At 34.7% G+C, this 25031-nt stretch overlaps 1 protein-coding gene across 1 annotated transcript in view; it reads right to left on the bottom strand.

Annotated features, from left to right (window-relative positions):
* The window catches only part of NBN (nibrin), a 46148-nt gene extending 22454 nt beyond the window's left edge, over nt 1–23694 (bottom strand). The window contains exons 1-8 of the mRNA XM_082601440.1: nt 23575–23694; nt 21616–21746; nt 20317–20465; nt 19707–19866; nt 16883–16986; nt 8460–8577; nt 7654–7847; nt 2399–2496 (exon numbers count right to left, since the gene is read on the bottom strand). Of these exons, the coding sequence (XP_082457566.1) occupies nt 2399–2496; nt 7654–7847; nt 8460–8577; nt 16883–16986; nt 19707–19866; nt 20317–20465; nt 21616–21746; nt 23575–23611 (991 nt within the window). The 5' untranslated portion in view covers nt 23612–23694. The remainder of the gene's footprint in view (nt 1–2398; nt 2497–7653; nt 7848–8459; nt 8578–16882; nt 16987–19706; nt 19867–20316; nt 20466–21615; nt 21747–23574) is intronic.
* Nucleotides 23695–25031: the final 1337 nt, after the last annotated feature.

Raw genomic sequence — 25031 nt, 5'->3', positions numbered from 1 at the left:
TTCTTGGAGTTTATATGACAAACAGGAGGTTAAAATCAAGCAAAAGAAACCAAAAAAATCTGATGCCTTGGCTGCATCCCAGAATATCCTGGAATACAGAGAATGTGAATTTGAATTTTTAAAAAATGTTTCTGAAGCACATATCTAGTTGAGACTAGTTTTCTAAAAGAGAACAGAGGACAGTTGTTCCAAACAGGGACCTGGGACAAGGGGAGATACTCACACAGACCCAATGATTGTTTATTTTTACATATTTTTTTGTTGTGTTGTTTAAGTCTGAAATTACACATAGTGTTTTATCTTTTTCTGTAACAGAACAGAAATACACAATCAACAAAATAGTAGCTACAGTACATGCTATTTCTAAAGGGTTGTGGAGCTTTCTAATGGACAGCTTCTATAAGAATATGGCTCACTTTTGGTATCCACATCAAAGTAGTTTTCTCTCTAAGAGAGGTTGAAGAGTTGGTCTTTAACTTCTGACTCTAAGGATAAGTTCTGAGAATGTTAGTCCTGAATTTTGAGGAAACATTCACCATATCACAATTATTATGGAAACTTCACAAGCTCTTAAAACTGTATTTGAAGGTTACCCATGTATAGACAGAAACATATCTAGTGTACTCATGGGAAAGGGTACAGATATCAGGTGAGTAAACATTCTTAACCAAATCATAAACTCCAAGTACTAGTCTGTTTATCCTTTTACATCGATCTGCTCCCAGTAACCCCACACCATCAATCATAATAGCAGTGTAATAATATCATAAAAGCTTTGACTTAAAGAGTCAGTTTGAATCAAATTATTTGCTATGCAACCTCTGGCTAATTTCTTAACCTCTCTGTACATCAGTTCCCTCATCTATAAAATGCAAACAATGCCATCTATCTTATAAGGATTGTTTTGCAGATTAAATTGTAATGCCTTGTGTAAAGCACATACTTCAGTCTCTGCAAACTCAAGAGACAGCAGCTATTATTACTAATCAGGAGGTACACTGTCCAATTCTATAGATGCCATTCAGTGGGCTACAATGTAAATGATACCCCCTGGAGTGTGTAATTATGTAGTGCTGTCCTAACTTGTCTTTTAGCCAAAGTCCAGTAACTGCTGACAAATAGCTCTAAAAAGAACTTAGGAGGCAAATAAATGTATAAAGAAGTACCAAATGGATGCACACATAGCTAGACAAAGAAAAGTTATGAGGAAGAATAAACGTAAAAATATCTAAGGTAAAGAAGCAAGAAGGAAAGAATAAATGAACCATCTTCTGGATGGCAACATCACCTTATCAAGAAAAGCAGGGGAATGAGTTTTAAAAAACCAAGGGGTAATAGCTGCCCTGAGTAAACTGGCTTTTGTGTTAGTCAACACTGAGATGATTATAATATGTATTCTTCATCTCTGTAAATGGCATCACCACCCAACCAGCTACTCATGCCAAAAGATTAGGAGTTGTTTCTAAATCCTCCACAGGCAAGATGTGCTGGGTCTAGTTCCAAAATTTGGTCTGAATTTATTTGCTTTTCTGCATCTCTACTACTACCACCATGGTCCAAGGCACCAAGCTCTCTCTCACCTGGACCTCCACAACAGCTTCTACTCATATCCCCACGTCCATTTTGGACCCCTGGAATCCATTCTCCACACAGACACGATTGTGATCTGTTCCTTCTACCTGGAATTCTGCTATCCATATCCTCCCATGGCTGCCTTTTCTCATCATTCAGGACATGTGAGGCTCAAATATGACATCTTAAGTGAGACTGTCCCTGACAACCAATCTAAAATAGACTATGCCCAGTCACCATCACATCATCTTGTTTTAGCTTTCTCTTTGTACTTGGCCTTAACAGAACTTATCAGATGTGTTTGTTTGCTTGTTAACTGTCTGAATCCTGACTTTTAGAATATAAAGTTCACAATAACAGGTATCTTGTTTACTTTATTCACCACTGTATCTTCAGTACTTACGACTGTGCCTAGTACTTGGCAGCCACAAATACTTATCAAATGAATAAATGAACACATAAACATATGACTTTTAAAAGATGGTGAAGATGGTCACCCCTGGCAAGTATAATGTACATACAGGGACTTCCCTGGTGGTCCAATAGTTAAGAATCTGCCTTCCAATGCAGGGGACGTGGGTTCGATACTTGGTTGGGGAACTAAGATCCCACATGCTGCGGGACAACAAAGCCCGTGCGCTCTAGAGCCCATACGTTACAACCAGAGAGGAGCCCGCGTGCTGCAACAAAGATCCCGCATGCCACAACTAAGACCCGATACAGTCAAATAAATAAATAAATATTAAAAAAAATAATGGAGATACAGCCAATCATCAATTTACACAATAAAGTTGCTAAAGAATCAATAAAATAGTATTTTAATTACCTGTGCTGGGCTGGCCCTGAGGATCACAGTAATTCTCTGTAGTAATGAAAATAACTGCCAATCCAATTTCTGCTTCAGGAATAGGTCTAAGACCTTGCCTGTTAGAATAAAATAGTTTAAGTATGATGATATATTAAAACTAACAACTTTTATTAAGATGATGTCAAACTGAATCTATCTTCCCCCCCCAAAGTGACATCACAATTTTATGGTACAGGGAGAATTGCAAATACCTATAGTACCAGCTTATTCACTGGAGCAATGTTACATTGGGCAAGCTCACCACCTTTTAGTAATACAGTTATTTCATCTGTAAAACAAAGGTCTAGAGTAAAGGATACAGATCCTTCCAGTTCTAAAACTCTATAATTTTCAGAATAATAGTAATACCCAGATGAAGCAATAAATAGATTTTTTAAAGCAAATCTATGATTACTAGAATCCTAAAACTTAAAAGAGAGAAAAAGAGGGGAGAAGGATAAGGAGGGAGAAAAGTACAAAGAACTATAAATAAGCTACATCTATACGTATGTTAGTAAATCAAATCATTTTACCAAATTTACATGTATTAATGAATCTTCTTATTAAAGGAATCTTATGGTGAACCTATCTTCTGTTATTCTGTAATGTGAATAATGACTGATTTTATAAAACAAACATAACTTAATATAACTTAATAATGCTATATAGAAACTACACCTCAAATTTTAAGAGCTTTAAAACTCCTTTTAAAACTTATTGTAGAGAGATTTTAAGTGGTTGTAGTAGCTTAACAAGTCATTTTCAAATGTTTAACATTTGTTTTTTTGTTAAGTTTTTTAAAAGATGATTCTAAAATGTATATGGAAAAATAAAAAGCCAAGAATAGCCAGGATGCTTCTGAAGAGCAGAAAGAAAATATCTATCCTACTAGATATGAGGACTTAAACTGTTATAGTAATTAAGACAATGTAGTAAACGTGGTATTAGTATAAGACGAGACATATTGTTCAATGGAAAAGAAGGCCAAAAACATTCCCATGCATGTAAGGTCCCGTGGTATAAAACAGAATCAATTCCAGATAGATCAAAAATAAATTTCAAAAACAAAATATCAAAATACTAATAAAAATTAGTAAAAAATATAGTGAATATCTTTTTGATCTATGAGTAGAAAAAGATTTCTTAAACAAAATACAAAAAGCACTGACTATGAAAGATTGCTAATTTTTAGGATATTAAAATTAAGGGCTTTCATTCATCAACACAATAAAAAGATAATTTACAAAGTGGTAACAGATTCTGCAATCTTTTATGAAATCACATAAAAGTGAAAAAAGGATTAATGTCAAGAATATATAAAAAACTCCTACAAATTAAAAAAAAAAAAGGCACACAAATATGCAATTACCATACAACCCAGAAACTGCACTCTTAGGTGTTTATTCCAGAGAAATGAACACTTATGTTCACAAAGAAACCTGTACATGAATGCTCATATCAGCTTTATTTGTAACAAAAGCTGGAAAAATGCAGATGTCTTTCAATGGATGGATGACTCAACAAACCATAGTATATCCATACTATAGAATATGTAAAATATACATATGTATATGTATTTTAAGTGGCTGTCGTAGTTTAAAAGGTATTTTTCAAATGCTTAACATTCGTTGTTTTGTATGTATTAGTTTAACGTAGACTTGAACTCTAAGTGAATTTATAATAACACACAAAAAAAGATTTTAAAAAGTATTATCATCAAGTGATCACATACATCTCCTTGTATTTCAGGCAATTCAAAATTGATATTTTACTACCCTACTAATACTTTTGAAACTATACATACATTATATCATGAAAATTAGTTATGAAGATTGGTTATATAAAACAAAATACACATTTAATAATCATGTTATACAGACATACATCATCTTAAATGGGGAAATACTGGAAGCATTACTTTTAGTCAATAGTGAGATAAATGTGTCTACTATCACCACTTCTATCCAACAGCTTTGGATGTCCCAGTTGGTCCAAAACCAAGAGAGAGAATAAAAGAGAGAGAGCAGTACCAGAGGCACAAAGGATTAAAAAGGAGGAGAGAAATATTATTTACAGATGATATGCTTTATACAAAAAAAGACTATAAAGTATTAGAAATAAAAAGGGAGTCCAACGAGGTGGTGGGATATGAGATTAATATCAATGTCAGCTGAATTTCTATACATCAACAGTAAACTAGAAAATGTAATTAAAGAGACAATATCCATACCATGGTTATCCATACCATGAAACATTACTCAGCAATAAAAAAGGATGAACTACTGATACACAAAACCTAGATGAATCTCTCAGGAATTATGGTGAGTGAAAAAAAAATTCTAAAAGGTTATATACTGTATGATTTCGTTTATATATCATTTTTTTAATAATAAATTTTAGAAATGAAGAAGAAATTAGTGGTTGCCAAAGTTTAGGGACAGGGAGGGGGAGGTAGGGAAGGGTGTGTGGTCATAAAAGAACAACATGAGGGATTCTTGTGGTGATAGAACTGTTCTGTATCTTAACTATGGTGAATATATGAACCTACACATGTAATAAAATTATATAGAACTAAATACACACACGTACACTACACACACAAGAACACATAAAACTGGGGAAATCTGTATTTAAAACAAAAAAAGAATACAATTATCCCAATAGAAAACTGGGTGAGAGACATGTATTTTACAAAGATGGAAAAATTAACATCTAATAAACTTTTGAAGAAATGTTAATCATCACTGGTGATCAGGGAAATACAAATCAAAATCACAAGATATGATTATATATCCATTAAATTGGCAAAAATGATAGTCTGAAAATACCGAGTGTTGAAAATGATGTGCATCTAACTTAATCTCTTATATACCGTGGGTGGGAGTATAAAGCGGAAAACAGTTTGATACTGTTGAGTGTTCTAACCCTAGTAATGTAGTAATATATGCCAAAGAAAATCCTGCACAAATACCAATAGGAAACATAGAAAGATAATCTCAGTAGCAGTTTACAATAATAAAAATTTATTTAAAATAAGTAACTAAATAATTAGTGAACAAAAATGAATGTATATTATTTATAGTTCAGTGATGACAGTGTATCATGATCCAAAGATTATGATTCATTCAATTTTATGCAAAGCTGTGGAACAGGTGAGAAGAGGATAAGGCAAAGGAGGAGAGGATAAAGAGAAAATAATTAAATTAGTAACAGGAAGAGTTCCCAAATATAGGCTAAGACATTGGGAAAATATCTCAGCAAGAACAAAAATCAGGGTTATATTGTTCCCCTAGACTTCTAATCTTTTTCAGAGATATTTAATTTTAATCACTGATATCCTATACCCACTTCTGACAACTAATCAATAGCGCCATGGCACTAACCCATCCCAATGTTGCCCTATTGTCTGAAATTCAGTCAATAGCTGACTTTACTGGTTTGATATAACTGTACCTTCAATTGCTATCAATGGCTTGGACTAAATGGACAGGTGTTATTTTAAGTGATAGTCTTTCTCAAACTGTAAAATTGTCCTCTCTCTAAGACCAAATTGCAACAGGAGCCAGAGACTACAGAACAAAATGTTATCTCATGATCAAGTCACCAGCCTCTGAGCAACCTCCCACTCCAGCAAGGCAGCAAGATGTAATGGTAAAGAGCATGGACTCTGGAACCAGACTGCATGCATTCACATCCTGGCTCCTCTGCTCGCTCCCTGTGTTCTACTCAAATCCCCTTTTGCCCTCTCTGCACAATGGGGAACAAAACAGTAAAAATACACATGATTGTATGAGGATTAAATGTCTTAATATATGTAGAACTCTTAGAACAGGACCTGCTACAGTATATAGTATTATGTAAGTAAGCTATTATTGCTATTGTTCAGCATGGCTTTTAAAGATTGGTAAACTGGTCATAAGTAAAATACTGCCTGAAAGAAGCCTTCTCTATTTAAAGTAAACTTCTCCCCTCTGCCCTGTTATTCTGCTTTCTTATACACATTTGTAATTATCTGTTTACTTGTCTTTATCTCTCTTTTCCTCTAGACAGTAAGCTCCAGTGGTGGCAGGGTCCATAACTATCTTGTTAACCATTATATTCCCAGTGCCTAAAACACATTAGAATAACAGTATATTTTGGTTGTAGTAGTAAAATGGTATTTTTGCTACACAAATGTTTTCTTTTTCACAGCAGTTAACACATCTCCATTAAGCAAAATATTTATGGGACACATGACTGAAATTTTACTTTTTACTTCGGCAAACCCATTTAAAAAAAAAGCAATCTTCATGGTCGGAAAGACTCATGGGTCAGGAAAAATGAATACTGTGGAGAGCTTATTTTATGGACTTTTTAGACGTATAAATACCCTAGGCCCTAACTATTTTTTAAAAAACATTTATTTATTTATTTCACCACGCTGGGTCTTAGTTGTGGTGTGCAGGATCTTCTAGTTGCAGCATGCAGGATCTTTAGTTGCAGCATGCAGGGTCTTTTAGTTGCGACATGTGGGATCTAGTTCCCTCAACAGGGATCGAACCCAGGCCCCCTGCATTGGGAGCACGGAGTCTTAGCCACTGGACGATCAGCAAAGTCCCAGCCCTAACTATTTTTTACTAGGTGAATAGAAATTCAGTCAATGGACTGTCAAGGCTGATTTTTTCACTTTGTGCTTCAAAAATGCTAAGATTATTAACACCAGTAAGGAGTCCAGGAAAAAAATCCTTGCTTTAGTGCTTTCAAACTGCCGCCCCTCCACACTACAAACACTATTCTAGGATACTTGATACTTTTTTCCTGCTTTCCCATAGCAGCCTATATAGCCATAATAGCCTAATTTTTACACAAATTTTCAATGGGTAATAAACAAGGGAAAAATATATTCCAGCTTGAGGCTATTTCAGAACAATTTTACATTTGAGTTTTAACTTTCTCAACTACATATTCTAGAGAAAAACAAATACTGCTTTATTAAGAGAGGTATATTCTGCAAATTCTATTAAAGTAGCAAAAAAGCAGCAGAAAATAAATACTGAGATAAAACTGTCATGGATAAATATATTCTATTTCTAGCATACTAAGTCACAATAAATTTCCAAGTAGCATACACAATAAAATCTTTACAATAATTCTTGTATATACCTTTACATTATTATGTAGAGTGCAAAAAAAGTTACCTATAAAATCAGCTACTTGCCCTTTATTTTTTTAACTAATAAAGAATAATTCTGTACCTCTGGAGTATATCCATAATTGAATGAATCCGTTTTTTCTGAGAGTTAGGAATTAAGGTCTGTGAATCTGTTATTCCTACATCAACAACACAAGTTCCAGGAGCTAAAAAGAAACTATCTTCTTCTTCATTGTCTTCTGTTATCAACCTAGCGTCTCCTCCTCCAAATACAACTGCTGCACTTAATTTTTTATGCTAAAAATGGAAAGAAGAAGAAAAAAAGTAATGAAATTGCCATAATTAATGTCTTGAATACATTCTTAAAATTTTAAGAATTTGATTTGGGAAATAAAATATAAGCAGAATTAAGAATTGATTTTATAATACTTCCTGAGAGGACAATCTGAGCTTCCACTCTGAGAAAATCCCTAGTTCACCAGGTACCACTGCAGCCCTGGAATCCTTACATCCTCTACAGCTCCTCTTCACACAGTACTGTAACTGTGGGCTTACTTGCATGATTTTTCCACTTGCAACATTAACTCCTGGAACTCTCATTTCAGCACACAGAAGATATTCAACAGCTGCTTACTAACCGAACAAGTTAGAACTTAAACCAAAGTTTTTGGTCTCCTCCCTGTGCATATTTATATAAACTTAATTAATAAGCCAATTAAGAGATATTAAGAAATGCCATAGTCATATACATGAACGCTGGGCAAGTTCTGGTGCCTGGGCAGTTTTTAATTTCACTTTACACTTCTACACAAAATCTCAAAAGGAAGTGCATTAAAAACTATTGACAACAGTAATAATTTATCCTAGTTTATAACATTTTCTTTACAAAAATTTAGCTTATAACATTACCTGCTTGGCATTTAGAAAGACAAATGTTTTCCCTTTGAAGATCTGTTTTCTTTCCTGTCGTCCTGACAGATCAATATTTTTACTTCCAATAACTGGTTCATCAATAGGTGGGTAAAAACTATAAAAAATAAAATAAAGAACATTCTAATTATATACTACACTGTATGTATAACACTAAATTTTTAAATGGAATGGCAATCTAGACACTAGAAAGGCGTAATTTCCATAATACTGTTATATTATTAAAAAATTAAGAGTTTTATCTGGGACTTAAGGACTCATCTCATAATGAGATACAATTAAATATATATGAATGAAACAACTTATGTAAATTACAAATGGTTAAGAGAGGAAAAAGTAATTAAAAAGTTTTTAAAAAAGTAAAAACAAAACAAAAAACCAAAAAAAACCCAAAACCAAATGGTTGAAACATCATCCATTAAAGATCAAATTCTATTAGCATGTTGTGCTTGCTTAGGAACCAGTAAGTATTAGTAATAATGTTCATACTGTAATTCTATGAACTACTGCTATAAGTGTTTTGTTACAAATCTCTTTGGAGAAGCTCAGGGAATTTTAAAACCTACATTTTGTCAGTTTAAATAAAATTCCCAAAGATTTAAAAACGCAATCTTTTAGCTCTTTAATGTAACACTATAAATACATCTTAATCATCCATAGAGATTAGAGAAAAGAAAATAGAGAAGTAAAATCAACAGATAATTCAGTCCATAGTTTCAACTTTCTATATAATCAGATCTTTTGTTACAGCTATTCATAACTGACCAGACTTTTAGTTTCTCTCTCTACCTTCTAGTAAAAATTATTAATGTTCATGGATAGAAAGACTAGATATTGTCAACATGTCAGTTCTTCCCAACTTGATCTATAGATTAAACACAATCCCAGTAACTCCCAGCAAGTTATTTTGTGAATGTTAACAAACAGATTCTAAAGTTTACATGGAGAGGCAAAAGACCCAGAACAGCCAACACAATATTAAGGAAGAAGAACAAGGTTGGAGTACTAACACTACAGAATCCAAGACTTAATGTAAAGCAGCAGTAATCAAGAGTGTGGGACTTCCCTGGTGGCTCAGTGGTTAAGAATCTCCCTGCCATTGCAGGGGACACGGGTTCGAACCTTGGTCCGGGAAGATCCCACATGCCGCAGAGCAACTAAGCTGGTGTGCCACAACTACTGAGGCCCGCGCGCCTAGAGCCCGTGCTCTGCAACAAGAGAAGCCACCACGATGAGAAGCCCACACACGGCAACGAAGAGTAGCCCCCGCTTGCTGCAACTAGAGAAAGCCCGCGCACAGCAACGAAGACCCAATGCAGCCAAAAATAAATAAATTAAAATAAATAAATTTTAAAAAAAAGATTAAAAAAAAAAAAAGAATCTGCCTGCCAACGCAGGGAACATAGGTTCAAGCCCTGGGCTGGGAAGATCTCACATGCCACGGAAAAACTAAGCCCGTGCGCCACAACTACTGAGCCCACATGCCACGACTACTGAAGCCCGCGTGCCTAGAGCCCGTGCTCTGCAACAAGAGAAGCCACTGAAATGAGAAGCCCTCACACCGCAACGAAGAGTAGCCCCTATTCACCGCAACTAGAGAAAGCTTGCGCACAGCAACGAAGACCCAACGCAGACAAAAAATTTTAAAAATTAAAAAAAAAAATTTAAATTAAAAAAAAAAAGCGTGGTATTGACAAAAAGATAGACAAATAGATCAGTGGAAGAGAATGAAGAGCCCAGAAATAAACTCACATAGAGTCAATTCTGATCTTTTACAACAGAGCAAAGGCAGTACAATGGAGCTTAGTCTTTTCAACAATTGGTGATGGAACTGGATATTCACATGCAAAAAAAAAAAGAATCTAGACCCAAATCTTACACTCTTCACAAAAATTAACTCAAAATGGATCATAGACCTAAACATAAAATGCAAAACTCCTGCAAGATAACACAGGAGAAAATCTAGATGACCTTGGATATGGAGGTGACTTTTTAAATATAACACCAATGGCTTCATCCATGAAATAAATAAATGATAAGCTAGACTTCATTAAAATTAAAAAGTTCCGCTCTGTAAAAGATAACATCAAGAGAATGAGAAGACAAACCATAGACCAGGAGAAAACACTTGCAAAAGACACATCTGACTGTTATCAAAAATATACAAAGAACCCTTAAAATTCAACAAGAAAACAAATAACCTGATTTTTAAAAAGGGCCAAAGACTTTAGTAGATACCTCTCCCAAGAAATACAGAGAGAGCAAATAAGCATATGAAAAGATGCTCAATATTACGTATCATCAAGGAAATGCAAATTAAAACAAAGAGATACCACTACACACCTATTAGAATGGCTAAAATCTAGAACACTGATACCACCAAATGCTGGTGATGATGTAGAAGAACAGGTACTCTTATTCATTGCTGGTGGGAATGCAAAATGGTACAGCCACTTTAGAAGACACTTTGGCACTTTCCCACAAAACTAAACACATTCTTAACCATATGATAAAGCAGTCGTGCTTCTTGGGATTTACCCAGAGGAGATGAACTCATGCCATAACTTGGAAGCAACCAAGATGTCCTTCAGTAGTTAATGAATAAATAAACTGTGGTACATTCAAACACGGAATATTATTCAGTGCTAAAAAGAAATGAGCCATTAAACCATGAGAAGACATGGAGGAAACTTAAATGCATATTACTAAGTGAAAAAGGCCAATTTGGAAAGGCTACATATTGTATGATTCCAACTATATGACATTCTGGAAAAGGCAGCGCTATGGAGACAGTAAAAGATCAGTGGTTGCTGGGAGTTGGGGAAGTGGGAGGGATGAACAGGTGGAGTACAGAGGGTTTTTAGGCAGTGAAAATACTCCATATGATACTATAATGATAGATATATGTCATTCTACATTTGTTCAAACCCAAAGAATGTACAACACGAAGACTGAATCCTAATGTAAACTATGGACTTTGGGTGATTATGATGTGTCAATGTAGGCTCAGCGATTGTAATAAATGTGCTACTCTGGTGGGGGATATCAATAATGGGGTAGGCTATGCATGTGTGGGAGCAGTGGGAATACAGGAAACCTGTACTTTCCTCTCCATTTTGCTGTGAACCTAAAACTGCTCTAAAAAATAAAGTCTTTAAAAAAGATTTTTACAAAATTACTAAAGCATAATGGTGATGATGAGGGGACAATGTAGGATGAGGGGAATCTGGACAATCAGTCACTAGAGTTAACTATCCACAGAGAGCAACACCCAATATGACAAAAATGTTTTGGTCACAGGAGTCACCATCCAGCATTTTAGAATTAATTTCCTTACATTTCCCTCCTTCCACCCCCCAGATTTCTCCTTGGAAACATACATTATCTCATACAGTAAGATGTCATGACTAAAATTTTATTAATGAAAAAAACCTTTTATAACTGACTAAACCACAAATGCGTGTGTTTTAATCTGCTACAGTGGATGTTTTAAGTCTATTTTAAAGTAGTGATTCCTAGAATCTTCAACGTCAAATGAGTGAGTTATCTGCAGGTAAGAGCAGATTTAGTTGGCAGGATGGACTGCAACCCGGGAAGTTAACTGCAGTTTTCTAAATAACTGACTTTACAATTCTGTTTATTCTACTTTTAAAGATATACAGAGAATAGTGGAAACTATTATAACTATTAATTAAATCTACAATGAGAAAATAGGTAGCACTAAAAAATTAACAGGCATTCTAATTCATAAATAGGAAAAATTTTAATATCTCTTCATCAAACACCTTACATCCCTTTCAAGAAAATTCTTCCGTAGCTTACACTTCTTTTAGTGTAAAAGGCTTCATATATATACAAATAGGTGTTTACAAATTAGTCTACATAGTAATGTAACAACACTAGATTACTGGGCCAGTCTTAGACAAAAATAGAATGTAAATGTTTAATACATACATACATGACTGAGTAAATGTGAGATTCCTACTGCTTTCTAATGACTAAAATAGCATTTTAAAATTATCTACAGCTTTGTGTTTTTCACACTGTCATTCTTAATTTTGCCACAGATAATAGATAACAGTTAACTACAGTTTAGTTCAATGAAGAGTGAACATTTGTTATACCAAGTCCATTCCATGAGAATGATATGTAATTAGCTTTCCAGAGTTCTAACTTTTATTTGTATGATTCTTTGATGTTTGGTTCCTCTACTAAGTGCCAAGATGGCAGAAACTGTAATACTTTTTGGCTCATCATTATATCCTCAGGTCTATCTTGCCTGGTTCAATAAATATTTGATAATAAATAAACTGACAGTATAAAACAGAAATAAAATTTCACCTAATAAATTAGAAGTAGAAAGAAAGTAAAAACATCCCTCAATACAAATGTGAGTAATAAAATTCTAGGACTAGAAAAATGTATTTTGATTTTCTTTTAAAAACACTGGTAAATTTGAGCCCCAATACTCAATAAGACTGATCTTGAAAGGGAAAAAACCCACTGTATTATCAAGAATCGAATCAAATGTTGGAGTCATGCATACATATACATATATATGATATATATATATATATCATATATACAATACAGTGACAAATAATAGACCATGTTCTGGAACTTCATATATGTCGAAAAATCTTTCTCTCTTTAGTAGTATTAAGGATGAAAACAAGAAAGGAGAGACTAGTGATAAATGTGAAGAAAACATCATTAAAAAATCAATATTTCTGAAAAATTACATTCTAGAAGTTTTAAAGCATCGTTGAAGCTACAGTGATTTGACAGCTAGTAATAAAATTGGAAAACAGTAAATTAACTTGGCAGAGACCCAGGTTAGAGGCACACTGCCTGAATACAAGAATACCACAAATATAAAGTGACCTCTAACTTCTATAATGAAAAAATTAAAACATTTTTTGGCATACTTACACAGAAACTTCAAGAGCTACAAATAAAATAATTATGTTTTATTATGTAGTAACTGGTACATATTATTCACAAATTCTATAAAATATTAATCTAGAAATATTGACTTTTTCCTATGTACATTTTATAACTTTATATAAATTCTTCACATGATGTTCAATAAATTTCATCTAACTCAGAGCACATCATCTTCACTTCTGTCCCAAGATTTTCCAAATACAGAATTTTTCTGAATTCATGTATAATTCTGGCCATGGAAACTATTCCAAGACACAATATTTCTTTGCCCAACATCTGGATAGCTGTTTATTTCATTAGTACCAAAGGTACATGTTCATGATTTCTAGAACCACATACTTACTATACTGCTTTTTTTTTTGGTGATCTCTAAAAGGTTTGAATTACATTGGCATCCACAACTTGTAAATCTGAGCTTGTATCTCCAGGAAAAAAAATTTCTAGTGTGTGTTAAATTTCTTTGCTTTAAATTTTAATTGATTGTTTAAGGTCAACTCTATAAGCTTCCTAAACTTTCATTTACCAAGATTGTTTCATGCTAATGTGTCTCTTGGGTCTGAGATTTTATTACAAGCTAATAAGTTAACCTATTCCTCTTTCACGGATGCTGGCAGAAAACACAAGACTCCTGGGTCAGAGACAAAGCAAGCAGCAAGCCTCAGTGTGTTTGCAGCAGGTCTCCTTCCATGCCAAGTCCCCTGGGGATGACACAGAAGGTACATACCGTGGGTTGTGTTACAGGAGAGGTATATATACCATGGGTAGTGTTACACTGAACTTGGGAATCCACCCACTTTATAACAAGCTATAAGCAGGCCTGCTCTCTGTCCTGGGAAGGAGATATTACCTCATCCCTCCAGGTTTCTCACTGCAAACATAACCCTGAGAAATGGCCTGGGTATAGGGCAGTCAGGGCCTTTCATTCTTGGCATAACCAGTAAGTTTTGTATGATGTAAGGACTCTCTCCCAACAGTGTTTTCTGAAAACAATGCTGCTTGTTGTTTGAAATAAACTGAGAAAGGGAAACTCCCTTTTTCTCTTGAGGATCATTTTTTTTACATTCAGACATATATAATATTTTAATGAACTTCCTTTATTAGAGCATAGAGAATCAAAATTAAATACTTCTTTTAAATGTAATATAAAAATGACTTCATCTACATTGGTACTTTGATAACAGCATAGAAAAATTAGGTATCACAAACCATATCAGGTACTCTATCTTAACCCTTCACTTACTCTGTTTTGTGGTAACAGTGCAAAGATGCAGACATAACCGTACCAAAAAGGACTACACATTTTGTTAGGTAAAAATATTATAGTATGCCTCCTAATTTAAATTCAGGGCTAGTGATAATGCTTTTACAGAACTAAAAGAACAGGTAGTTAAGTAATAGAAAAGCCACCACAATTTATCTCATATCCCTTTTATAACCCATCCTACTACTATTTAATATCTTAAATTTAATCATTTTTCTATTTAATTGAGTATGTAGTCAAATTAGTCTTCAACAAACATATCAAAATGGATCCCAATAGGTACAGCAATCTATTAAGGCAAAAAACTACATATTTTAAAATAGTATTAAAAACTTGATTATCAGTTGTCATCATCAAACATGAACTAATGTAATAGTCTTTCCTGGTTAACACTGAACTAGGAGTTACTGAACAACCTTAGAGTAGGGATGTCTTATTATAGCCATCTAAATTAATACAGTCACAAATTGAAGCCAGAAAAAAAACTATGCCTAAGCTAAAGTAAAAACAAAACAAAACAAAACAAAACAAAAACCAAGGTTAAATACACCTGAGAATCTGAACAAATAAGAATCAATGACTAATTCTAAAAATTCTAAGACCATAAAACATATCACCAGTAGTAAAAACTTAATCAGACCCCTCCACTCTTAAGTAATCTAGAATTAACAATGGTTTATTATCTGTAATGAGAGTCATTATTTATAGGCTTTATCAACTTTTCTAGGGAGGGTCATAAATAGGCTTCAGGGAAAAATGTAATTCTGTTGAAATACTATGTAAGTTGGTAGTAAGTGAAGTTTCTAGAGGAGAGACCAGTGCTTTCATTTTCTCACAGGGGGTCTAGGACTCAAAAAAGGTTAAGAATCATCTATTTTAAAATCTCGGGAATTCCCTGGTGGTCCAGTGGTTAGGACTCTGCGTTTTCACTGCCAAGGGCCCAGGTTCAATCCCTGGTCAGGGAACTCAGATCCTGCAAGCCACTTGGTGTGGCCAAAAAATAAATAAAATAAAATCTGAAGATCTCTTTCCAGAGGAAAGCATATTTTCTGTTAACCAGATTATAAAATACAAGAAACCTTCCAAATGAAAATTAAAAACAAAGAGAAAAATCTGATATTCAGTTACTTTTAAAAGCAGATACATATTATCAGGTATAAATAGTTCCTAAAAATATATGCACTGGGCAAATTAGCTTCTAATAGCTAGTAATATTTTTAAATTGGTAATAAAATACTTAGCTTGAATAGGTAATACCTAAATTGGGTAATAAAATACTTAATTTGCATAGAATTTTAGATTTTTAAAACTTCCTCAAATCTATTATGTCATATAGACTATAAGCTACTGACATACATTTTAAGCAAGCATGTTCTTATGTTGACTAAAAACACCCACAGTTTTATAGTCACCAGTATTTTAACCATACAATCTGAAAAGCAAAATCACAAACATCTTCCTCCTCAACCATAGCTTATATTACTGCAAACATTACTAATACAATACATACAGTGGATAGATCCTTTAGTCCGGAGGTTCACAAATTTAGAAGAGCATCCAAAAAATTAAATAAATAATCAAGCTACTATGAATCTTCCCAGATATTGCAATTAGCTACATTTCTTTTAATAAGCACCTATTATGATGCCAGGCAATATGCTCAGACTTTATGTATACCAGTAGTTAAGATAAATAATACTTATAATAATACTAATAATACTAAATACTTAGACACTCAGCAGGACAGGTATTAGTCTCATTTTTCAAAGGAGGTAACTGACACTTAGAAGAAATCAGCTCAATTCCCAAGGCCACAGTGCTGTTAATATTCTGGCCCAGGACTCTTGAGGCTCCACAACAGGGAAGCTGCACCACACAATTCCTGGTGTCCTGCATGCACGATGCCCAGCATTGGCATGTGTGCTCTACTGATTTCACCTCTATGCTATTACTGTCATTCAATATTTTCCTTTAAATATTGGCACATATGTAACATTTGTTTCACAGAGATAAGGAACAATCAACAAAGAACTGGGAAACTTTCTTCACATACTAATAAGAAAACTTCATTAATAATACTGAACTGTAACATTACATCCTGAAACAGTCAATAAAGAGGGAATTAACCTAAATAAAACCAGTGCTATCATATTTTGTATGTCATATTTTATTATATTTAAAATATGCAATATACCTTTCAATTTCTGGAGGCTGTTTCTTGGACTGAACTGTTTTAAGAAATTCAGTAAAATATTCTGGTTTTACAATCGGACGCCCACAAATGAGTGCACATATTGTCTAAAAAGAAGAAAACATGTGAATACATATACTCATACCCTAGCTTTTTTAAAGATGTAAGTTATAGACTACAAAGAGGCTGTTCTATTCTGTTTTTCCTCCTGTCTCTCTAAATTTATAAAGGAGACACAATCTATAAAACAGAAGTCAGTATTGGTCACTGCCTAGTTTTAGTATAAAAATCCCTGTATAATCACTTGATTATTAGAAGCTACCAATTACAATACAGGGGGGGACAGATTGGGAGTTTGGGATTGACATATACACAATGCTATATTTAAAATAGATAACCAATGAGGAACTACTGTATAGCACAGGGGACTCTGCTTGATATTCTGTAATAACCTAAATGGGAAAAGAATTTGAAAAAGAATAGATACATGTGGATGTATAACTGAATCATCTGCTCTACACCTGAAACTCACAAGGTTGTTAATCAACTATACTCCAATATAAAATAAAAATTAAAAATAAACAAACTGGTAACTATAACTCATGTAAGTCAGAATCCTGCAAAGCAAAGGCCTATATGCTAAAATAGCAATAAGACTGTTGAAATAACAAATAAATGTAACATACAGGCAAGTATCAATAAACAATAAACAATCATTATTAAAGGTGAAAAAAAAGAAGCTACCAATTACAATATTAATTTCAAAACTGCTTGGGGAGGGCAGAACAACATAACATAAAATACAAGTATACCATTTTAAAAACATTAAAATGTACATCTTAGAATTAAGGAAATGTAATATCTGCCCTAGAGAAGACAGTAACAAGAGATAAACATGAGTTCTTTCACCTTAATTGCCTTTCAAACTGATTTTAATTATGGAATAAAGTCTTTTTAAGAAAGTAAATAAAGGAATAACTCTTTAGTGTTGGACAAAAGCTGAAAATAAGTATATACAGATGGAGTGGGGGAAGAAACTTCAACTAGCAAGTGAATTAAACTATAAACCTCAAATAAGATGCATCCACAAAATTTGAGACAGATTAAAAAATACCATCACTGGCAATGAAAATAAGATTCAGCATAATTCTAGGAAATAATACAACTAAAGACTTGGTAAGAATGCTTCTAATAAACATGGGAAATTACCTAAATGTGAGCAAGCAATTTAGGGTATCTCTCAAGAATGAAATCTGAAAGTTATGAACCTCAAATATGAATGAAATAATTGACTTCTTGCATGAAGCAGTAATGTGATTGGACTGAGTAAACTCCAATACATGTGATCCTGGGCAAATGATTCAATTGCTCCATGCCTCAGTTTCCTCTTCAGAAAATAAAAACTGAACTGAATGCTCTTTAGGTTACCTTTTGGTTCTAACATTCAACAATTTTAAAAACATAAACTAACCTGTATTTTTGGAAAATTTACTAAAAAAATAATATAATGACAAATTTTTTTTTGCACACGATCAAAAATATTGAAAAAGGAGTATCGCTCTGCAAGCCTTTGTTGGTATATATACAGTACTCTCTAATATCCAGGGACTGGGTGGCCATTAGCATCCTAGTCACTGGAATACTGTGTACTATAGTAAATGGATGCTAGTTTCTAGGTCTGTCACAGACTCAGTAAAATATCTTTCAAGACCATCTAACTGCCTTTGCTCTTATTTCAGACCCACCAAGCAATGGCATGATTACCTATTCCATTTCTCAGGTACCTTGGTATCTTCAAGGGGACCATGTTGGAGTCTAAATGTAAATATTCTGGTCACTATAAAGATACATCCCTACTATAAACTAATAAATGGACATTTTGAATTATGAATCTATTATCTGGGTTTATTAACATAAATTACTATTCAGGAGGCTAATCACTCTGTTGAATTTATAAATCAATTTCATAAACTTACAAAGATGAAAAAATCTTTGATCCAAGTTTAACATGAGGTTCAATTTGAACAGCAAGCCTTTCTCTATGACACCTATTTAGGTATAAGACACATACTCTAATTTAATTAATTATATATTAAAGGATTTTTTTATCATCGAATAAAGGAATCTAAATATCTGTTGCTTTTCATTATAGATGTTAACCTAAAACAATCTCACATATCTATAGTCAACCTGCTGAAGGAGACGAATCACCTCCCAAAATCATTCTTCAATTAGTTTTGGATTAACCAAATCTGAAGAAGATGCAAAGTCTGAAAACATCCCAAAATATATCACTGCTTTGACAAATAACATATATCTACATATCTCTAGATTGTGACAATACATTAAGGTAATATTGTAAGAACCTAAAGTCTTTGTGATTAGGGTCTAAAGCCAAATAAGAACTAAAGAAAAGAGCATGAAACCATGAGATGGTATCAGAGATTGGAGGAAGGAAAGACATGAGCTGCTAACTTTGAAGATTGGCAGTTGATCTCTAATTGCTTTGCTTTTAGACTGAAAACACAAACCATGTGCTGTCATAACTTCTTGGTGAAAGGATAATATAAATCATTTAAATGCTAAATCAATATCTGAAATATAATTTCATGTGTTTTTGCTTGCCCCAGATAATAAACAGTGTTTCTGAAAAACCATTCTAGCCTATACGGTAGATATGGGGTTGATTGGCATATATACATCTACAACTAACAGTTCTGATAGTTTTAAAGCAAGTGACTTTTAAAACATCCGTGTATAGTGGGTAAAGGAATAAACTTAAATTCAGAGAACTTACTTTAACATAATAACAAGGCATTCAACTTACTTTAATGGTAACTTTAACTGATACCATGACAAGGTGAGTACATTCCTCTGTCCAATTGTTTACAGTAAGTCCTCCAAGTTGCAATACAGCTTCACTTAGAGCAGTTTTCCCAGAGACATCTAAACAAGAAGAGCACGCAACCAAAGGTTCATACTCTACTCTGTAAATGAGAATAAGTTACATAAAGTTATAGTTATAGAGATGGCAACTTATGGTACTTTAAACTTTAAGCTCACATCATATGCTGTTATTTTGATTTTTATGTATTACTAAACTTTCTAACTTATGAAATTATCACTTCCTAAGTCTTAAGTCACAATTAAGAAAAAAACAACGATGAAAGTTTAACATTATACTTTGACCTATGCAGAATCAACCCAAAGTAGCTCCCATCAAGGTTCTTAGGGCCCACTCAAACTCTCATTCACTCTTTTCACTATCTCTGATTAATAAAATGCACTAACCACGTGTGGTGCAAAGTTCACTACTGTCCTAAGTAGGAACGAAATAGACTGGTTCCAATTCATTATCCATAAATATCCTTTTCCTTTAGAATCTGATTGGTGCAAAATAAAGCTGTCCATTTTAATATCAATTTAAAAATTCTTACCTGAATTTACTTTCAAACACTCCAAAGGTAACTCTATCCCCTGTCTTCAAAATTCGGGAAAGGCCATTCTGCATTTTTTCCTCATTAACAAAGGTACCATACTTAGAATTATCTTTTATTGTCAATATAGGGATTTCATCTGTTTGACTCTGAAAAAAAAAATCAATAAATTATTTAAAGTCTCTTACCACTCAGTAAATACTATTCCTAAGGGGAAAGGTTTCAAAACAAAAGGTTGATAACTTCTGGAATAGGTGATAGGTGGCTAACCTCCCAACACAGCAGGCAATACAGTTATTGTTTTGGTTGCATGCAAAGAATGATCACTCAACTAGCAATTAAGAGAAAAATGTCAATTCCAGAATCACTCCTCTTAGAACATACATTTTCTTTATTTTTGTAAGTCAGTGGAGATTTTCCTGACCCCTCATAATTTGAGAACTGTTTGCTTTTGTACAGTCTGTTTCATGTATAACATGACAGCTTCATTCCTAAGGTTTTTTTTTTTTAATTATCAAAATCACATAGTAAAAATCAGTCCAATGCAAAAAGGCTAGAGTGTCTGACTTGTAGTAACAATTTTTTTTTCTTTAGGATTTTCAACAATGTTTTTCTATACCTAAAAGAATACAGACACAAAACCTAAATATTACTGAACGTATCCAGCATTTGCCAACATGCAGTCTTTGCTCAAAATAATGGCTTTTCTTCCTTAATTACCACCAGCATTACCATGAGCACAGCTATTTGTCTATATTTATATTACTTTTACAATCTACCTTTATTATTAAAACAACCAACACACCAAAACAAACTCAAAGCCATTCAAAGGAGCTGTGGGACATATACAACAGCTGTTTTCCCTAGTAAAGCAAATCAATTTCCCTTGTGAAAACCTAAGAGATACAGGAAACACCAGTGCTCATATGGCTGCATTAACTCATTAAAGCAGGAGTCATGATGGTCTATTCACTGCTCTATTCCCAGGCTTTGGCAGAGTGACTGCCACACAGTAAGCACTCAATAAATGTTCAAGTAAATAAATATAAATATGTTCTACTTCCCCTGAGTTTCTAAATCACTAAAACAAATAGTAAAATACTGAAACAGAAACTTCAAATCTTAAATAAACAAATACCACCAGTACCACTGCCCAAACATCCTTAATTTTGTTAACATTTAAAGAAAACTAACAGCTTTATAAAAAGTCTCCCAAACTCTCTTACATATACACCAAGGTAAACTTTTGTGATTTCAATCCTCTTACTGTCAGCTAGTGAAATAATATTAGTAACTTACCAGGTTAGTTACAGAAAAGTTAGCAGTTAATACAGCATGATTTCGGCTGATTGATTGATCATCTTCAATTAGAATGTCACAGTTTTTCCTTCCAACAATGTACTCAACACCAGCCAGAAGTCTGTATGGTTCTAAGAGAATTTTTTAAAAAAGTAAATTAACAGGTACACACATACATAAACATGTATTTAAGATATACCTATGGCAAATATTTAAACATTTTTATTTTGCTATTTAAATGCTAATAATCAACTTTACGTAAATCAAAATTGTGTTTTCCAGTAAAGCCTCACTGAAGGAGGCAAATCTAAATAGATAGAAAGCTCTACCATTTTTCTAACAGGAAAACAATTTTGTCAATGCTTGCCCAAATTAACTTATAATTTAATGCATTACCAAATAAAATCATAACACTATGTTTGGAGCTTGATAAACGAATTCAAAATTCCAAGAGGAAAATATAATGTGAAAAACTGTCCAGAAAAATGTGAATATTATGGGAACTTCCTTTACCAGGTGGTAAAATATGCCACAAAGCGAAAGCAGTTAAAAAGTATGGTATTGGATCAAGAGTAAAAAATATAGATCAATGCAAGAAAAGTCCAGACGAGATTCAAGTGCATAATTTGGGGATTTTTTTTTTTATGTTAAAGGTAGCTTTTAGAACAACGTGAAAAGGTTATTAGTTTAAAAAAAATGGAAATCACAAATTGTTGAAGGAACAGCATGTACGTTGAAGACTTGTAGAGTTTAGTCTGGTACCACTGGAGTGGTAGAGACTAGACAAGTAGAAAGGAGTCCAGGTAAACCTTGACGAGACCTGGATTATATTTTACTAAACAGATTCTTAACCTAGAGTGGACTCTTTCAACGAAAAACTTTTGTGTTGGTTTCCCTACATTTTTCCTAGAAGGATGGCACCCCATAGCTTCCATCAGATTCCGAAAAGAGTTCAAGATCCCCCAAAAGTTAAGAATGCCACCCACTGGCGCTAGGGGCATTTTTCTTCTGCTACCTCCTTAAAGGAACTCAAAGAGCCAGCCACAGGCTACAACTGTTTCTGGAAACTGTTCCTGCTGTGTTTCACCTCGCAATGCTCCAAGTCCACAGTGAAACTTCAGCTTTGAGGCTCTATATTTTTTTAGTATCTACAGAATTATTACAGTACTTATTTGCCTTACCATTAGTTTGGCCCTCTCCATACTTCCTTACACTATCAGTCCATTTAGCCTCTACGTAGATCTTTTCTTCAATCAAAATGTAAACTTCCGGAGGGCAAGCCCAATCATAGGCTACAACTGCTTATCTATCAACTAATAAGTGCTTACATATATTAGGCAACCAATTTACATGTAATTACCATTTTCCGTTACTAGAAATGCAGAAAAAATTTTTTTTCAGTTGTTGTGATGACAAAACGGAAAAAGGCTCCGAAACAAAACCAAAATTATGCTTTCCTGTAGTTGCCATTTACACAAGTCATCTCCGTGGCTCCTCACAATAATAAACAATGCGCTCGAGACAAGAGTCATAGAGTCTTCCAGACTTTTAACTTATTCTGGGTGGTTCCTCAAAAGCTTAAAACGCTAGGTGTCATAACATATACCCGGCCAAGACTCAATCCGGAAGACCATTTAAGCCCGCGTCACAGCTAGTCCTGCCAGAGGAGTTGGTCCCAACCACGGAGATCCTGGCGGTAGACCGGAAAGGACCCGGCGGTCACTGAACGGCCCAGTGTCGCATGCCTCCTCCCCCCGTCAGACCAAAGCCTGGTTCGCAAGCACCGCGCACCCGCCGAGAAAGACCACGCGGTCCCCACACAACAAACGCGCGGCTTTCGCACCAGCTTTCGCAGCCTCCCAGGGCGAGAACGGACCGGAAGTAACGATCCGCAAACCCTGTGCCCACCGCATCTGCTCCCGGGAAATCGGTCCCCGGACATCTGCCTACCGCCCTTACCTCGGGCAGGGCCCGCAGCTGGGAGCAACTTCCACATGGCCTGGAACACTAGGGTCTGGCCGAGGTGCGGCAGCGTAACCGCGGCTGACCGACGTGCGCGGCCGCAGCGCCTGCGATTGGCGCGGACGCCGGGACGTGCGCGCTCCTGGAAGCCACACCTGCCTAAGAAGCGGAGGGATAGACAGAAGTGCGGCGTTGGCGCCTAGTCGCCACCCTGTGGTTAGGAGAGGAATAGCGCAATGTGTGTTGAAATGTGCTGCCTTAAAAGGATCCCATTTTAAGGTGTTCAATGAATACAAGATTATCGATTTTTTTTCTGATTGTGAATGGAAATGATTTTAAAAATCAGCTTCAAAGCAACGTAAGGAAACTTTCTAATTAAAGATGTTAACGTAGTGACCAGTTATGTATTTCCATGCATTTGCAATTGCTTAACTTGCGGTCATTCCTTCGTATGGATCCTAATGATTGTGATAATTATGGTGAAGATAAGTATTTCACTCCAATTATTTTTATTCTTCTCCAAGCTCAGATAAAGTTCTCCTAATTACTCTGTTTCGTAATGTTGCACTTTCATCTAATCAGTAGCTAAGTACTGGGGAGTCTATCTGTCCTTTCCATTTCTACTTGTACCAACCTGGTGCAAGCTCTTCTCTTAATGCTATAGGAGCTTCCTAATCCTTCACCACCCACCTCCTGCACTAATCCATTCTACAGTCTACACACTACAAGGTAAACACCCTAGAGTACACTTCTGATCACATAATTTTTGGTTTTCAAAAGCATTCTGAAATGAGAAGGAAAAAAGATATCACTTTAAAAGGCTGGTTTATGAAAGGTTCTGTTATGAACATAGATGCAAAAATCCTATACACAAAATTAGTGAATTGAATCAGGTGGTATATAAAAAGGATAATCATGACTAAGTGGGGCTTATTCCAGAAATAGAAGGGTGGGTGTTAACTGGGGGGAAAAAATTAATGTAATTCACCAGAATAACAGGAAAAAGGGAGCAAAATAATGATCATCTTGGTATCTGCAGTAAAATCATTTGATAAAATTCCACATTCATCCATTTATTCTCAGCAAAATTGGAATGAAGGGAACATTCTTTTTTTTTTTTTTTTTTTTTTTTTTTTTTTGCGTTACGCGGGCCTCTCACTGTTGTGGCCTCTCCCGTTGCGGAGCATAGGCTCCAGACGCGCAGGCTCAGCGGCCATGGCTCACGGGCCCAGCCGCTCCGTGGCATGTGGGATCTTCCCAGACCGGGGCACAAATCCGTGTCCCCTGCATCGGCAGGCGGACTCTCAACCACTGCGCTACCAGGGAAGCCCTGAAGGGAACATTCTTGATCAGATAAAAGGCATCTACCAAATAACTGCTGCTTACATTATACTTAAGGTAAATTATTTCATGTTTCCCCCTGACATCAGGAATGAAATAAGGACATATTTGCT

The sequence above is a fragment of the Mesoplodon mirus genome (genome assembly GCF_964341445.2).
Source record: "Mesoplodon mirus genome assembly, chromosome: 16".
Lineage (NCBI taxonomy): Eukaryota > Metazoa > Chordata > Mammalia > Artiodactyla > Ziphiidae > Mesoplodon > Mesoplodon mirus.
Note: the sequence above shows the minus strand (reverse complement) of the source record. Positions and strands in the feature narration are given on the sequence as shown.